The 18837-nt window shown below is 39.2% G+C and overlaps 1 protein-coding gene across 1 annotated transcript in view; it reads right to left on the bottom strand.

Annotated features, from left to right (window-relative positions):
- The window catches only part of LOC131096034 (solute carrier organic anion transporter family member 4C1-like), a 37695-nt gene that overhangs the window by 13235 nt on the left and 5623 nt on the right, over positions 1 to 18837 (bottom strand). The window contains exons 3-5 of the mRNA XM_058044260.1: positions 4149 to 4343; positions 1471 to 1567; positions 464 to 585 (exon numbers count right to left, since the gene is read on the bottom strand). Of these exons, the coding sequence (XP_057900243.1) occupies positions 464 to 585; positions 1471 to 1567; positions 4149 to 4343 (414 nt within the window). The remainder of the gene's footprint in view (positions 1 to 463; positions 586 to 1470; positions 1568 to 4148; positions 4344 to 18837) is intronic.

The raw sequence follows: 18837 nt of genomic DNA, 5'->3' as shown, positions 1-18837 counted from the left end.
GAAGCTTTAAATACAGTCTTGGCTGCTTAGCTACAAGCACCTTTCAAACTTTGACCACAAGTCTCCACACTTAGGTATTTGTTTCCAGTCCAGTCCATCATTACAGAGAATCACAGAATCACGGGCTGATTTGAAAGGGGACCTTGAAGATCATCTATTCCCAACCCCCTGGCCATGGACAAGACCACCATACACGAGATCCTCCCTCTAGCTGATTCACCTTGTTTTAAAGGCTGCATATTGGAGGAGGAAACAAACAAAAACAACAACAACAAAAAAAAAAAAAAACAAAACAAAAAAAAACCAACAAAAAACCAAACAAACAAATTTGTCCTCAGATTTTAGTCAAAGACAGTTAACTGAGAAACAAAATCAAACAGGAAACATTCGGTTCAGTACTCTATAACTCAAAAATATGAACAAATGTCTCTTTCAAAGTAGCCAAGCATTGCTAAACCTTTACCTGGTAGGTGCTTTGGAAAGCATGAAAAAGGTATTATAAGAAGCCAAACTGGAAAAAAGCATGCAAGAAATCCTATCCACCATGCTCCAAGCCAACGTGGGTCATCTTGATCCATCTTTGTACTGGAAAAGTAATTCAGAAAAAGCAGGTTTACCTTTCTGAATTTCACATTTTAGTGAGTTGGAATATTTCTTTTTAATACATTTTAAAACAAAGCCTTTTAATATTGCTATTTTCCTTAGTTTTATATTAAATTTATTGTTTGCTTGTTTAAACCACCTTCACTGGGCAATTATAAAAATACTGAATTCTACCAAATGTAGCCTTCAACTCATTAGTTAATGTCATTCCAATTTAAAGACTATTCTATGGCCCTGATTTCAAGATTCTGAGGCATTATGAAGATACTGGGAATGCTGGATTTAGAAAGATTCCTCAATCAATGAGTTATACCAAAACCAATTCAGAAGTTCAGAATGCCATTGCATCAATCTGAAGGCTCTAAAACACAGGAAACAAAAGTGTAAATGAAGCTGCTGGTTTAACTATTAGTACAATTTATAACACTTTTTTAAAAAATGGACTATTATTCAACACAAAGATTTTCTAGCAAGCTCTTCTCTAGGAGTTAAGAATCCTAATCCTAATACTCCAGCTCAAGGAAACAGTTCCACAAGACATCAGTAGATGGAGGTTTAACCCCGAATATACAACTAAGCAAAAGGAAAACCATTTTTTGCTACTGAGGTTTAGAATAGCTAATATTTAAATGCTAGAACTATTTGCACTACAGAGAAACTTCCACACACAATGGAGTCACTACTCACTCTAGGAAGTAACTCACTAACATGAAGCCTTTTCAAGTGCAACTTGTTTCCAAGTTAATGAAGCTTTTGAAAACACAGTACTTTCTGAAAAATTTTCTCCTCACAGGAAGAAAAGCTGAATATTTTAGTAAAAATATTAGAAAAAGAAAATAGGAAGCAATAAACTTAGTTGTATCTTGCCTTTTTGGGATCTGGATATCAATATAAACTTGAAGCAGCTGCCCTCCTAAGACATAGCCAATAGCAGGACCCAGCAGAGACATGGCATAGCCAACTCCTAGAAGTGAAAATACATCAAGTTCATGATAACTTCTTTACTTTTTTAAGCTCTCTTTTAATAACATTTTTAAGTCAGCTTCAGACCAAAGGGTTTCTGTAAGTCAACCTGTTCTTTTACTGTCACTACAGTTGTAGCACCTGGAAGACAAAATCTATAATTAACTCTCTACAAAGAAATTTGCAGCTCTCAAAAGATTCAGGTTCAGCAAAAGGCTGATGCACCTTTAAGCATTATTAGATTGCTTTTTTCCCCATTTGTGCCTACATTTAAAAAATAACTAGTGAAAAAAATAGTGAAATTATGAACATTGGTTGTTAACTGTATTAACTACAATCTTTAAGAGCTTTCTTATTTCTATTTTTCAATCTTAAGTTGTTTTCTAGATTTTCTAAAACAAGAAGACAGTTACATCAAAGTGTGTGACTGGAGTAATATCTGCCTTAAAATACAAAGCCAAGGCTCTTAACAGCTCCTGGCAGTTTTAAAGAAAAAAACTCAAACAAGCAACAAAAACAAACACCCTAACCCCCTCCCCCTAAAAAAGAAATCACTAACCTGCAAAGTTGCAGGTGTAACCATACCCTACAAAAGAGTATAAGACTTTTTTGATGTCACAATAGCATTCCTGGCCTATCAGACAAATTTCTGGCAGGCAGTTTAGCACTCACTGACAGCAGGAACACTGTCTCTGCAAATTAAGGTTTCCAATTAATAGCAACTAGATCCATCTTTAATTAATAAACATGCATTCCTACCATTTCCCCAGGTTGAATAATCTGGATTTCTCATTTGTTTCTGAAGTGCATGGATCACAAGTACTTAATTTTCCTCTAGTTAGTAAGAGGAAATGATGGGGGAGTCAGGAGGGTGACAGGGGTGCAGGAGGATAAAGCAATGCAGAATGCGACAGTCAGGTAAGTAAAATTAAATACTGAGTAGATATATCCCAGGTTTTCCTATATTTCAGAAACAGTGACATAGTCACAGGAACTTTCTAAGTTAAGTTCATATTCATCCCAGAGAACTTCAAACTGAGCTTAGAAAGTGCCTATTTTCTTCCACACACTCAATTTAAATACATTTGGAATTGTTTAGCTTTAGTTGTAGATGTACCAGTCCTCATGAACCTGCACCCAATATAGAGGATAAAGAAAATACCAACTTGTAAGTTGCAGGCTTACAGCAAAAGGTGCTGGCAGCTATTTACGGACCATTTTAGGGGTGGGTTCTGGGATTATTTGGTTTTGTTTTGTGGGTTTTTTTGGGGCTTTGTTATTCTTTCTGCACTGCATAAGCCTTCTTGTAAAAGGTAAAGCAACACAATATACTTAAATACTTAACACATTGCATGAAGCAAGGAAAATAGTTAGTTACCTACCCACTCACTTGCATTCCAGTTTTGTTATATTAGGCAGAATACACTGCTCTTCTGAAGTCAACTCAGTTGCCTGAAGACTGTGCATGAATTAGTTTTTTGTATTGATCTTTTTCTAAAAGTATAAACACTGACACCGTTCTCCTGAGTTTTCATGTCACTTCTTGTTTCCCCATTTATGCAGACAACCCTAATTCTGCTCTATTTATTTCACTGGATTCAGGGGAGGAAGAAAAAATTCAATATCATCCCTCTCAAAATAAAGAAACAGCAAAAACAAAACTTGTCTTTTTCATCTCAGAGTTGTCATAGGCACCTATCCTGTTTGTTGGCATCAAATGAAGTAACTTGCCTCGGAAAACTGTGAAAAATTTGCATGCAAACAGATAATTATTTCAATTTTGCCCCTTAAAATATTGTTCTAGTCTGAATACAGTCCTGGAACCTGAGATGTTTTGACTTCCTCCTGCAAGTAAGAAGTATAGATAATATGTTTTGAACCAGCTTACATATGAGGTAGGGGAAATAAATATCTTCATACCCATAGAAAACACACTTAGACTGCAATGAACTTGGCAATAAAATGGCATATAACCTAGAGAATGGTGACTGAAAAAGATTAAAAACTTTTGCTAAGTATTACTACTCCTTAGCTTTTAAACACTCCCAGTGAGGCAATCTCTGTACTTCCAGCCAAGTGCCAAATTTGTATGTGGCTAGAGAACAGGATTGATCAGATGAGACACACCAGTGTTTATGCACTGAGTGGATATGCACTGAGTGGACAGCCTACTATGAGAAGGTAAGTAAATTAAATTATTAAAGGATATAATATGATCTAGCTACTGACCTGACTGATACTTTTAGTCACAGGTGTTGAAAAATACTGTGTAAGTTTTTTGCAACAACTTATTCTGTCATTTACAGACATGAACCATTTAACAATTTTCAGTTACTGACATGAAAAGGTAACACAAGGGTGCTCAAAGAAGCTTTACCATGCTCTACAAAATGAAAATTGATAAGACTTGGTACTTAGAGCAGATTAGTATCTAAATTGCATTGTAACTGATGCAGAAATACTTCATGCACATATGTAATAATCAAAAAATTTTTAAATTAGATGAATTCATAAAAATACTTAAAATGCATTGCAGTCTATAATCTATGCAGACAGTGTTCTATAAACAGTTTTAAATTTACCTATGTAAAAGGAAGACTTGTGTTTTGGGACACTATCATCAATAAAAGATGTCCCCAAAGTATACAGAGGAGTTCCTCCAACTCCCAGCAGCAGCTGTCCGAGGATGAAGATGTACAGATGGTTGCGAAGTGGAGAGCTTGTGCTGGCACTGCAAGTGGCATTAGCAAAGGTGGTTTCTGCAGTTTGACATGTGTCTGAAAAACAGGGACAGCAAGACTTTACAACTCTGTTACCTAACTCACAGTCCAACTTGAAGAATAATCTGTACTAAAAGCTAAACTACAATGAATGCTGTTATGCCAGGCTCCTATTTTAATTTTCACACCTGTTAATATATCCAATATTGCAGTGCCAAGCCTTCTGTGATATCATATCGCCCAAAAGATTTATTAGGAGGGCTTGGGTTTTTTTTTCCTCTCTATGAAGAAACAGGATTGAAATAGCCTTATGAATACGCTTTGGCAACAGGGATCAAATGGCCCTATAAATATGCTTTGGCTTACTGAAAGTATTATTGACCAGAAATTATTGTATGAAAAAACCAAACAACCAACCACCTGTCAAATGGTCATTCCAAAGGTTATGAGTACTCCCATGTAACAGACACTTCATTGTGTGCCTGCACCTTATAACAGTTCTGAGGAGAACTAACAACTCCCACTCTTAGATGACAGAGCAGCCTGCCCAACCTGAGGAAATCTGCCTGACAGAAAGTGAAGTCATTAGCAAAGATAATCCTTTCTTTACATTCAGTCTTTTTAAAGTGTTCGCCTATGAAAACCTTAAAAACCTATACCGCTCTCTCTCAGAACACACACTGCTATGCCTCTAAAAGGAGAAGTTAACGTAAAACCTCTGCATTTATGCACACACACAAAAAGAAAGCAGTGGTACAGCAGCATAAGGCTGTGTCTGCTGGTGTAATATTTGGCACTACAAGGAGGGAAGAGAAAAGAGGAACTGAAAACAGGTAGTACCGTGTTGTCCTCTCCTTTCTCTTGCTATCATTGCACTCTTGGTAGCAGAATACCAAGAGACAAGATGTAGGAGAAACATTTCCATGGTTCTCCTCATAAGAGCATAAAACCCTAAGAAGGAGGATAAACCCATCCATTTGGTAGTAATGAGTCCCACTAAACAAATATATGAAAACGTCATCCAGATCAGATAAGTAGACTGATTAATTCACACTACTTCACTACAAAATTATTACAGCCTTTATTTTTCTTAGATCCTTTTACATCTGAGAATACTTTTTACTTACACATAGAAGAGCCAAGATCAATCCACACTATGGTCTCACAAAACAAAGCTTAAGAAAGTGCTAGCCATGCACCAGGTATTTAAAGAAAACTTATCTAAATCATTATTTCCTCTAGCAGACATAAGCGATACAGTGCCATTGCACAGAAACAGGCCAACATGTGGGATAAGAAAACCTCACATCAAAAGGAAGAGTCTTTAAAGTTTTCCTTCCTTTCAACTTAGGAAGTATCCTGAGTACGCTTGTCCCAATGTTTGACTGTCTTCACAATTAAGTTATTTTCCTTGTGTCAAGTGAGAAACTAGGATTCTCATTTGCTGCCACAGACATACTGAAACATGTTTAATTTTTAAAATAAAATCCGAGACTGAAGTTTAAAGGTACACTGCTTATAATATTTGTGGTTCTCACAGTCCTCCATGCTAATTAATCAAATTAAATTGATTCTGTTAAGGCAGCAGGGGGAGCCCTTGACTGCACATACCACAGCCAGCTGAGGCACCAGCAGCCCATGCAACCTGGAAATTTACCAGAACAGACAGCTGGTTGTACCTGGGTTACAAATTTGAGTCTAAAACCTTTCTGGAAAATAGAAAACACATTTTACAGTGTCTTAAAAAAACGCAAAACCCCAACAAACCAAAAAAAACCAACTCCGCCGCTCCACCCCTTCCCTCCAAAAAACCACAATTCCAAAGAAACAAAACCCAACCCCAAACAATAATTGGCAGACAATTGATTAGCAGATCTTTCAAAATGAAATGGATTAGACTATTTCTAGGAAGTAGTATTATGATAAATAAATTTGCCTTATAAGCCTGTTCAGAAAAAATTCAGTGGTGGATTTTAATACAAGCATAAAATACAAGCTTAATTAAAAAAAAAATTAGGATCTCTATAAACAACCTGCACAAATAACTAAAAGGAACACTTTTGGGGTGTGGTGCTATTAAACCCTGCAACTAATTGTATAGCTAAAATGTTTCATCAACCTCAGAACTAGTTAAACCAGACAACACATAAACCTGTGCTGTGGTTTACTTGACAGTTAAGAGACGCTGTTGCACTGCACCTGAAGATTTATTTTGACTGCCCCAGTGCTGACATTCCCTGCACTCTCAGTCATTTATTTTTGATAGTGTTTCGTTTAAGTCAGCTTAAGATCTGGAATGTGTTCACCACCAGCACAGCATAGGCACCTGCATTACAACAGTCCAAACAGCAGGCAAGCTGTCACCTGACAGTGCTATGGTGAAGAAACACATGCCAATTCAAAAATTCCCCACTCCTTTTAGGTTTCAAAACTCCATGGGGAACATGTACCTAATAAAGCTATCAATATATACAGCCATCTTCAATGATGGATGTTGGATAAAACAGTAACATGCTCCTTGGAATTTCAACTAAAATTGTTTGAAAGGGGGAAAATCAGTTGGAATAACTGGTAATGTACTCTCTCACACTGTCAGTATCTTGTTCCAAATGAAAAAAAAAATCAAACCTTTATGTATTACGTATTAAATTTAGCTTCCCCTTCATCAAAGTGCAGTAGAAAGGTGAATACTGAAACCAAAATTACAGGGCAATGGGACTGTAACAGAGCCAGGACCCTTTTGTCCTTCTCCCAAGAGCTAACAAGTGATTATCTGCTCATAGCCCCCAAAACAGTAAAGATGTTTTCTTCTGACCTTGTTCAGTTAACTTCCATTTCAGATCCTCATTAATTAGATAGGAAAAAATAGCTTGCCCAACTTTTTAGACTAACAAGTAGACAGCTCATAGAAGGGGACAAAATGATTACTACTGAAGATATCAATTTGAGGATCAACAACCTTTCATCATGTTTCTTCATAGCTACTGATTTTTTTTTAGTGAGCACTCTAATATGTTTAGTCATTGAAGGCATTATTTTGATTAAAGACTGCAATAACAAGACAATCCTAAAAGATTAAGTCATCCTGCTTTAAACATATCTAAACATTTCTGTATTATAGGTGTCCCACTAAATTGAAATACAAATAGTTGGCATTAATCACACTGTGCTAAGTCTTGTTTTGTGAACAAAGTTTAAGAACTGAGGGATAGCTACACCAATGACTTAAGTACTGCTTTGTTCAGTACAGTTCAGTACTGCTTGTTCCCTCTCTATTTCAAGTAAATCCTTAAGTTAAAATCAACATCTTTTAAAAGAACTTAGAAAAACTTGATAATGAATTAATCAACATGCCTTTAATAGTTCAAAACCACAAAGAAATGCAAGCACTAGTCACCTTCAGGTAAGATGGCAAGATTAACAGCTTTAACATCATTTCCCCTACCTTGCTAACCCAGCTTGATTCCATCTCCTAAGAGATGCCACATAATTTTTTTCTTTAGTGAATTTTAATTGCATTCCTCAAGGCAAGAAAAAAAAAGCATTTTATTCAAATGTTGCTTAATAGCAAGAACCTCTATTGACACTCATATTCCTTCTGGAAAAATAAAGTTCACTGTGCAGAGAGGCAGCTCTTGAACTTTCAGATTTCAAAGAATCGATTTTCAGTTACAGATAGCACCCTGTTTTAGGACATTGAGAGAGATTAACTGTAACAGATAGCCCTGTTCACTAAACCCCGATATAGACAATCATGTGATTGAGAAATATATGGTCAGCCCCGTATGATTGTGATTAAGAGATACATGGTCAACCATATGATTAAGAAATACATAACCGCATAACCTAAAAATAATATATATCAAGTTACTATTGTTTGCTAAATTCAACCATGTATTGCGCAAATGCTAACCATGCCAAAGGTTAAGGTTTTAGGAACTAAGAGGAGCTAGCCAAGAAACAGAAACCAGCCAAACACCACCCCATATAAGTGTTGGAATCCTTAAGGTTAGAGGGTTTTTAGGAAATGGTTAAAAAAGTATAGGCCTCAGACTGAAGTTTTGTTAGCATTGCAAATACAGCAGAAAAGTTTTCCATGCAAGCAGAAAAGTTTCCCAAGCAGTAGACGTGACAAACCACAATAGGTGTTTGTGGAATTGGCTTCAAGGATGCAACAAAGATTCAAGACTGAGACATCAATTCTTCAAAGAAGACCATCAACTCTTCAAAGAAGACAACCTCATCACTGGACTCCAACTGTGGTTCGAGTTTTTCAGCTTTTCCCTCAATCTTTTAATTTAATTTAATGAATACAAAGTTCAATTTTAAAGGATGTTAGTAATGAAACTTTACATCATTGGCTTTCATGTCTTTTTATAACTTTGCAATATAGAACTAATCCATGCTTTGTTTCTCACATTAGGGCGCATTCTTCACTTCCTGGATTTTTAGTGGAAGGAAATGCAAGAGCGGACAAGTTGACAATGGTCATTTCTAACACATTGCCAAATATTTTTGAACAAGCAAAATTGAGTCATGCCTTTTTCCACCAAAATGCACAAGCACCCATGCGAATGTTCCAAATCACTAAAAGTCAAGCTAAAGCTATCATTCATACTTGCCCTGACTGTCAAGTGGTACAACCTCCTGTTTCTACAGGAGCAATCAACCCCCGAGGCTTACAAAGCCTACAGTTGTGGCAAACAGATGTTACTAAATAGCCTTCTTTTGGTAAATTTAAAAATATTCATGTTTCCATAGACACGTTCTCTGATGCAGTTTTTGCTTCCCTTCACACAGGTGAAACTGGCAGCCATGCCTGTCATCATTTCCTGCAAGCTTTTGCTTCATTGGGTATACCCCAAGAAGTAAAAACTGACAATGGTCCCGCATACATATCTCAAAAATTGGCCACATTTTTAAACGAATGGGCTGTTCGACTCATTTCTGGCATTCCCCACTCTCCCACAAGCCAAGCAATCATTGAAAGAACACATCAAACCTTAAAACGCATATTAGATCAACAGAGAGGGGGAACAGAAATCACCCCACAGATGAGACTGAGTAAGGCTTTGTATGTTTTTAATTTTCTAAATAGTTCAAGTACAGAACCAGATCCACCAATCTTTAGACACTTTTCAAATAGCACACAGGCAAAACTGAAAGAACATCCTCCTCTTCTAATTAGAAACCCTGACTCTGGACAGATGGAAGGTCCGTTTCAATTAATAACGTGGGGCAAATGGTATGCTTCTATTTCCACAGGTGCTGGAATTAAGTGGGTTCCTGCCAAAAACGTCAAACCGTATCGCACTTCAGAACCTGTTGTCGAGCCTAGAACTGAGGAAGCAAGTACGCAGACGTGAACCGAATGGTAGGATCCCGGGTCTCGCCTGACGCCTCTTGTGCCTGACGTTCTTTGTGCATCGGTGGAACCCATGAACTCTGATTTTGTGCCAATGTTATTTATGAGTCTACGAATTGAATGCTGAATGTTTGTTTAACAAAGCTAATTTTTGGCTGAAAATTTAGGTTATTGTTTTTGTTTAGAAAGAATTCTGCCAAAACTTAGTTCTTGAAAGAGATGGGGCAGAATCAAATGGTATACTTGTTTTGCTTGATTTTAATTGTTTTTTGTCGTGCAGATTTGCCTGTGGATCAACCGAAAACGAATGTTTGGGTGACCTTAGCCAAGGCTGTCGGATCGGATACTATATGTTTGTCTAATTTGGAACCAGAAAAGCCTTTTTCAACCTGTTTGGTTGGTGTGCCAGTGAAAGAGTTGCCTTTGGTAAAAAAACAGTAAATGGTAAACCAGGTGGAATTGACAATGGAAACAGTCCTTCCTTCAATTGGAACATTTGGTCCAAAAAACTCCTTAGGGCAGCATCTGAACCTCAAGAATTAGAAATCCTTGTTCTTTGACCATGGATTTTTGTTTTACTTTCATGACTCGTGTCTGGCGAAAAGGTGATCCCCCAAAGTTCAGTGTTACTCCTCATTATTTTGCATATAAAAATTTGAGTTTTTGGTGTAATGTTTCAAACAGTTGGGATGTGTTTCCGGAGACAGATCAATATTCATGGCAATTGCCGAAAGGGTATTGGATCATTTGCGGAGACAGAGGTTGGCAAGGCATTCCAGCTCACCTTGAAGGTGGCCCTTGTAGCATTGGTATGCTCACCATACTTGCCCCCACTGCCAAAGCAGTGATGAAAAAGAAACAAAGGAAAACAAGAGCCATTCCTCATTATGATGAGAACTGTCAGAGTGATTTTATGCCTTGGAATGCCGCCAGAAGGGTTTCAGCAGGTATATTTCTACCCCAATTGGCTTCAGCTGTGGCATTGAGACAATTAGATCGAGTTGGATGTTGGCTGAGCAAACAAGCTAATGCCACATCCTCCGCAATCAGTGATATGTTGACTGATGTTGATAGTATTAGACATGCTACTCTTCAAAACAGGGCAGCCATTGATTTTCTTTTACTGGCACAAGGACATGGTTGTGAGGAATTTGAAGGATTGTGTTGTATGAATTTGTCTGATCATTCTGAATCCATTCACAAAAGCATTCAAAAATTAAAGGATCTGACAGGCCAGATTAAAGAAGATGGAGGTTCCTGGTTGGATGATTTGTTTCAAAATTGGAGTTTTGCACCTTGGCTAAGGCAACTTTGCAAGATAGGTCTTTACATATTAGGTGTTCTAATGCTGATATTGATAGTGGTACCTTGTATACTCTGTTGTGTTCGGCGAATGATGAACAAAACAGTCCGAGAAGTTTTTGTCATTCAAGCAGGAGAATTGGGAAGTAGAAGCACAGAGAGTGTACGAAATCTCACGAAAGCAGTAGATGAGGGTATTGACATGAATGAAGGTTTTGAATTAAGGCCTTGGAATCGACCAGAGTTTTTTGAACGATGACTTGTGACTGTTGCCAAACGTGATTCATATCTCTTTCAGAGATTGGGTCTTCACAGCATTAAGTTGCTGTGCCATAATATAGCAATGCTTCAGTTTAGTGAAAATAGGTTTTCAACCGCAATAAGCAGAAATTTTGCAATAGAGCTATGAAACGCAAGAAGCAAGCGACAAGAAAATGAAAACCTCTGGGTCAAACAGAGAGGGGGAAATGTTGGAATCCTTAAGGTTAGAGGATTTTTAAGAAATGGTTAAAAAAGTATAGGCCTCAGACTGAAGTTTTGTTAGCATTGCAAATACAGCAGAAAAGTTTCCCATGCAAGCAGAAAAAGTTTTCCATGCAAGCAGAAAAGTTTCCCAAGCAGTAGACGTGACAAATAACAATAGGCTTCTGTAGAATTGGCTTTAGGATGGCAACAAGGTTATTTAAGGTATATCTTTAGAAGGTTAGCATGAATAGAACTCGGTTCTTTGTCTCTTATCAACTAGTCTTTGTTTTAGCTACGATTACCTATGTTTTATAAGACTGGATAGAATGCTTGTCAATATGTGTTTTCTGTGTCTGATTGGCTGAATTCTAGTCTGAGATGATTTTATGTATTGCTGTATGAGCCCTGTTGGAGGAGACATTTTTTGGTGTGGATCAGTGAGCTGTCATGTCTCCATTTTGTATTTTGAGACTGATGTGCTGGAAATAAAAGCAAAAATCTCTTCACTGGTCTGGTTACCATGTTATCCATATTTGGATATTTTGCCACGGCCTAGTGGGTTCCTTTTTTAAGGCGTGGGTTCCTGACACCATTGGACTTATACCTGTCCTGTCCCTTGCAATAAGGAAGGCAAGAGCTCCGAGGTCAAGAGTACAGGCCTGAGGAAGACTTCAAGCCTTCATCCAGCGACCACCAGAGGGTAGAAGACGACCCCCTAGCAACAGTTGGAGCACGCGCCAAGGGAAGAACACGTCTACGGAAATGGACTAGTATAAAAAGGGAACTTGTGAGATACTGGGTGTGGCAGTTGGTGGAGTTGGACTCCTCACAACTCCCCTGTCGCCCAGTGCTGCTTTGCTTATTACCTATGCTTGTAATTAATAAATTCCAATTGGGCAACTTAACTCATTGCAGAGTTCCATTTATAACAAATTGGTGCCGTGACTCGGATGGTCATAGGTGAGGGAGCGACGGTGTTTGGGAGGCGCCCCACCCCATTTTCGGGTGGCCTAACATCCGACCTTCCTACCATACGTCCACTGACGAACCTAAAACTTTAGGTAATAAGCAAAGGGAGACCCCATAAAGACTGTGCACAGAAGCCCGGGCGAAGACTCAGGAAGCGTGAGTATAAAGGATCCTGGAGTGCGAAAGGCACTCCAGACGAATGGGCCGTCCGGTTGGGTTTGGGACCCTGGAGAAAGGATCCTGGAGTGCGAGGCACTCCGAAAGGATGGGCAGAAGAATGCTCCAGATGAGCCTGTGGATGGCGAGGGATCCTGGAGTATGAGCAAGTGAGGTGTGCATGAGAGGGGAACCGACAGTCGGATTCCCCAAGTGAGTGTGGACCCTCAGTAGTGCGGTTCCCATTAGTCCGCGAGGACGTGGGCCACGAACAAGGGGAAGCAAGTGGTGATTTGTGTGTGAGAGGTACTCCGAAAGGATGGGACAGGGGAAAAGCAAGCCCCCTATTTTCATTAGGTTTCTCCAGTGCCAAAAGATAGTTCGTTGGGGTTTATGTTAGAAAATTGGAGACATTAGAAAATTGGAGACATTTTCCGGGCACTAAGGAGAAGAATAAAGCTAAGACGATTCACTATTGTGTTGAAGTTTGGGGAGAAAAGAAAAGAAATTTTTAAAAGTGTATATTGGCCCATCAGTAAAAATCCCTTTAGTCAAGAAGAAAGTGATTAGCAATACAGGTCAAGCAACCAGGTACATTGGTGTTTAAATTGGTGGAACGAAAGAAACATGAGAAGAAGAGGGACTCTCCTGAGGAGGACCCCCTAATAGTTCCCCCTCCCTATGTACCTCCACCACCACTTCCACCCCCTCAGGCTCCCCCTCTCCCACTAGACCTAGACTCATAGCTTGGGCAGGCACTGCTGCGGATGCATTCTGTAGCACAGGCATGGGAAGATATTAGACGAAAGTTAGAGAAAGTAGACAAAGGTTGGAGAAGGTAGATAATTTAATTGGCAAGACGGAGGATAACTTGCTGCGGAAGGTAAAAGGATGGTTGAAACAAGGAGTTAGGAAGGAATGAGTTTGGAAAGCGAATAGTCAGGACGCTGGGATGAAGGAGCCTAAAGCCTGCTTTTACTGCGGAAGGAAGGGACATTTCAAATGAGTGTGTAGGGTCAGGATCCGGGATGAGAAAACTTCTCAGGAGAATCAGAGAGGGCGGGAGCTAACGAAGAGGACCGAATTACACCCAGAAGAGGCCTTGATAATAAAGCTAAGAGTAGGTCCTCAGAGCGAAAAACTTGCATTTTTGGTAAATACAGGAGTTTCTCAGTTGTCAGTGGCAAAATTACCCCAGGGATGTGAGATAAGTAGTGAGCGAGTTTCAATAATCGGAATTACGGGAGAGGCTTTCCCTGTTCCTGTAATAAAAGGAGTGCAAATTGAAACAGATAACAGATTTGAAATAAATGATTTGTTGTTAATACCAGAGGCTGAGAATAATATGTTAGGCAGAGATCTAATAATAGCCTTAAAATTACAGATAAAACCCTGTGAAGGAAAACTTAAAATTCATTCTTTAACTGAAGAAGATAATCCTGAAATTAATGACACAGGTGGGCATTCAGGTGAAGTGGGAAAGGTTTAGGATAAAGGAGTCTGGTCCCCTTAGTCCCTCCTGGTCAGCACAAGCCTGTGAATTTTATATATTACTCTGTGCATTATTAATACTAAAAAGGCAAAAAGGGACTGCTTATACAGACTCTAAATATGCTTTTAGTGTAGTATATATTTTTAGAAAAATTTGGAAGGGGACTTATAAATATTCAAAGGAAAGGGTTAATACACGGAAGATTGATAATTCAGATATTAGAAGCTTTAAAAGGCTCAAAGAAAATAGCAGTAGTTCATGTAAAGAAACACCAGAGAGGGAGGGATATTAGAGTCAGAGAAATAATTTGGCTGATAAAGAAGCAAAAAGAGCGACCTTAATTGGCAGCTATAAGGAAATTAAGAGCAACATTTAAGGAGGGAAAGTGAGTTTTTCCTGATGGCAGGATTATGATGCCAAAAACTAGTGGCACATTAAATTTTAGATAACTTGTATAGACAGACACATTGGGTAAAACAAGGGCTTTTTGTGATCACTTTTTTTTTAAAATTCTATGAGTGTATAGGGATATTTGGAATTGAAAAATAAATTACCCAGGGGTGTCTTACCTGTTAAAAGGTAAATAAAAAGGTGTTAAGAAGCCCTCCCTTTGGAGGATGCAAAACAGCCTACCGGCTATTTGAAAAGATCCAGGTTGATTTTATAGAATTGTTTAAAAGTGAGTCGGTAAAAATATTTGTTAGTTATAATAGATCAATTAACTCAGTGAGTTAGAAGCATTTCCAGCAGCTTGAGCTACAGTTCAAACAGTAGCTAAAATATTGTTGAAACACGATTTATATTAACCCTGAGTTATTAAGAAGGAACTAAGCATCCTGGAGTGGCTGCGGACCACAATTCCCTTGAGCTCAGAGGCAGAAAAATGCTGGTGGAAAAAGAATAAAGGACTTTCTAAATCGGTGGGAACAGCCTAAAAAGATCAAAGATCTCCTCCAGGGTCACCCACCAGCAACTGATTACAAAACTGCAATTCCAGAAACTGGAAGTGATAACACCTGTTGTTAAAAGAGCTCAAAAACAAGTAAAATGTTGGGAGTGCGGTAAACACGGTTTAGGGTGTCACCCATGAATATGTATTGTTTGTACATTTTGCTTTAACTCATGGTGGAGAGTAACTAAGGGAGAAAAGAAGGAGAGAATTAATTTATTTGTTTTGCTATGGTTATGTATTTAGCCAGCTAATTATAGAACATATTGCTAGTGATTTTTTGGGATACTTTTTGAGATTGGGAGACAGGACTCTTCCAGCAGCAATTAGATTAATAGGGAACTTAGATCAATTGGTTCCTGCTATATTGGCTATAGCACAAATAAAAGAAGGAACAACTCATAATAATAACATTAATGAAATTCAGGAGAGCCCTATGGGAAAAGGGAATGATTGCCCAAAGACCTCCTTTGGATCTTGCATTACATCAGGTAGAACGTGGAGATTGGGTCCTGGTCTGCAGCTGGAAGGAGAGCCCCCTCACACCTAAGTGGGAGGGACCCTACCAAGCTTTACTAACAACGGACACTGCAATTAAAACCATAGAAAAAGGCTGGATCCATGCGAGTCAAATAAAAGGACCAATAGAACCACCCCGACCAGTGGGCCAAAAACACAAAAAACTCTGAGAGGGAAGTGAGTGAAGTACCAGGAGACCTCAAGGGCTAAAATGGATAGCACAGAGGAACCTCAGAAAAAGTCTTTAAAGCACGAAAAACCATGAGTGTAAGTGATCGGCAACAACTTAAAGCTGTTTATAAGAGGAGCTGTTGAAGATAACTGAAGTGAAACTGATAAATGGAAAACATGAGAATGGAGACTCTGATATAAATTCGCCTTTTAAGCAATACAGACTGCACAGAAGTCAAGAAAGATGATCCCTGTGATGAGAAGGAGGAATACCTGTAACAAATTCAAAAGTAATAAGTGACCTTGGGTGTATGTATGAATGTTGGGATTGGGTTTATCGGACTTTTCTGTTGATAGATAGAAAGTCGGGAAAAATAATCAAAGAAGGGGAAGGATCACCGAACTCAAAAATAAGGGTTATATGTAATGCTCAAGGCTGTTGGGAAATTGTAATCCATTTGTCTGTATTGTTTGCATAATATGTAACGAAAGGTGGTGGACCCATTGTCACAGCGGCTATCCCCCTAGGGGAGCATGTTATAATTGTTATTATACACAGCAAAAATTAACTGAACAGATATTGGCACTTCGAGTAATATCTGAGACACTTAAAGTGGGCTCTAAAAATTGGTATGGCATTTATGTTAAGGGAATAAACCCCCAGTATTATTGTTACCACTCAAACGAACCAACACCATTCGTAATGAGAATTGTTGCAGGGGTTTGCCAGAGGTGGATCCCTGATCTGAGCTGTCTAGCTCCTCAGGTGAAAGACACGAAGTGGTCTAGATACCTCCAACGAATTAGGAAAAAGGGGCACAAAACTCCTCCTGAAGACTACCCTTGCTGCCGAGAAGATAGATCACCCCATAGCTCGCAGCAACCAAGTTGATGGGCGAGGCAGAGGGGCTGATAACTGTGGGGGAGAGGGCCCTAAAATAAGACCTGAACAAACTCGGGACCACTCTAAGCAAAAGCAACAATATCGGAAACCACAAAATTTGGAACAAAGAAATTATGGCAGCCGCTATGACAATTGGAAAAACTACCTTAGGATTTTTAGAATACTTTTAATAATGCTAATGATCGAGAATTGTAAATCTCAAACACACGAGCCCTTTAAATGGTCATTAATTAGGTGGGAAGATCAGGTTGTGATCAGTAACATCACACTAACGGGACCCCCCTCATTTAAAGTAAACCTTACGCAATTAATCACCTCCTGGGGAACCAAGCTCCCAAGTGTCAGTTCCTACATTGGTTTTTACATGTGCCCAGCCTCTAACCCTGGAAAAGCCTATTGCAATTACCCAGGGTATAATTATTGCGGATGTTGGGGCTGTGAAACAATAGCTCAGGGATTCACCCCAGGGGGAGGACCTGACAGATTTTTACAGGTTGGGAGAGGCCCTCCGGGGTGTACCCCTCCACAATATGCCTATGACAGATCGATTTTGGGAGGGGATACTCAGGATCGTGCAAGTTTATATATATATATGAATGTCACTCAGCCAGATGACCCAGGCTGGCTAATAGGAAAAACCTGGGGAATCCAAATATGGCAACCAGGGAGAGATCAAGGAGGGATGATACTCATTAAAAAGGAAGTTGTTCCCCATGACCCCGAACCTGTTGGACCCAACCATGTGATAGCAAACTCGGGCAATAGCTTAGGAAGGGTAGAGAATGAAATAGAAAATAACAAGACGCAGGTAGAACAGGTAGAAGCGACTTCAGCTGACGAGGGAGGTAACATACTTTGAAAATGGGATTAATCTTGCACGATGTTTGTGGAAAAAGGGCAGGATAGGACTCCGGGAATTACCCTACCACAAGTAACCAGAAAGGGGAGATGTATTGGAACTGTTCCAGGGAATAAGAAACATTTGTGTCAAATAACTAAATTGGTGCAGGATACCTTAAGACCAGCTGAGTGGTTAATTCCAGCAGCTAATACCAAATGGGTATGTAATACCCTAGGCGCGACCCCCTGTATCTCTATAACAGCCTTTAATGAAAGCCATGAATTTTGCTTACAGGGAGTAATAGTCCCCCGGATTATCTATCATCCAAGGGAATACGTGTACTCCCAAAGCCATATTTCGAAACATCATTTGCAAAAACGAGAACCCTTTACAGCCCTCACGGTTGCGGCATTATTAACCATTGGGGGAGCTGGGATAGGAACAGGCGCGGCAACTCTTGTACATCAACAACAGGGGTTTAAGGCTTTAAGAGCCGCTGTAGATGACGATCATAAAAAAATTGACAAATCTATCAATGAATTGGTAAACTCGCTCCGGTCACTTTCGGAAGTGGTTTTACAAAACCAAAGGGGATTAGACTTACTGTTTTTACAACAAGGTGGCCTTTGCGTAGCCCTTCGGGAGGAATGCTGCACATATGTTGATACTACAGGAATAGCAGTAGACACCATGGCCGAATTACGTAAACAAATAGAGAAGAGGGAGGAAAAGAGAAAATCCCAGCAAAACTGGTATGAATCTTTATTCAACTATTCTCCATGGCTTACCACCTTGTTGTCCACCATTGCCGGACCGGTGATCTTGCTATTACTAGGGTTGACCTTTGGGCCATGTATATTCAATAAAATAGTTAACTTAGTGAACTCCCGATCTGAAACAGCCCATTTGATGATGATGAAAACAGAGTATGAATCTCTAGGTGCCGTAGAAGTAGAGGACTATTTGGACTAAAGTAGGAAAGAACTTCAAAGGTTTAGTGAACAGAATGATAAATAGAAAAAGGGGGGATTGTAACAGATAGCCCTGTTCACTAAACCCCGATATAGACAATCATGTGATTGAGAAATACATGGTCAGCCCCGTATGATTGTGATTAAGAGATACATGGTCAACCATATGATTAAGAAATACATAACCGCATAACCTAAAAATAATATATATCAAGCTACTATTGTTTGCTAAATTCAACCATGTATTGCGCAAATACTAACCATACCAAAGGCTAAGGTTTTAGGAACTAAGAAGAGCTAGCCAAGAAACAGAAACCAGCCAAACACCACCCCATATAAGGAAGGCAAGAGCTCCGAGGTCAAGAGTACAGGCCTGAGGAAGGCTTCAAGCCTTCATCCAGCGACCACCAGAGGGTAGAAGACGACCCCCTAGCAACAATTGGAGCA

The sequence above is a fragment of the Melospiza georgiana genome, chromosome Z (assembly GCF_028018845.1).
Source record: "Melospiza georgiana isolate bMelGeo1 chromosome Z, bMelGeo1.pri, whole genome shotgun sequence".
Lineage (NCBI taxonomy): Eukaryota > Metazoa > Chordata > Aves > Passeriformes > Passerellidae > Melospiza > Melospiza georgiana.
This window is presented reverse-complemented; position numbering and strand designations above follow the sequence as displayed.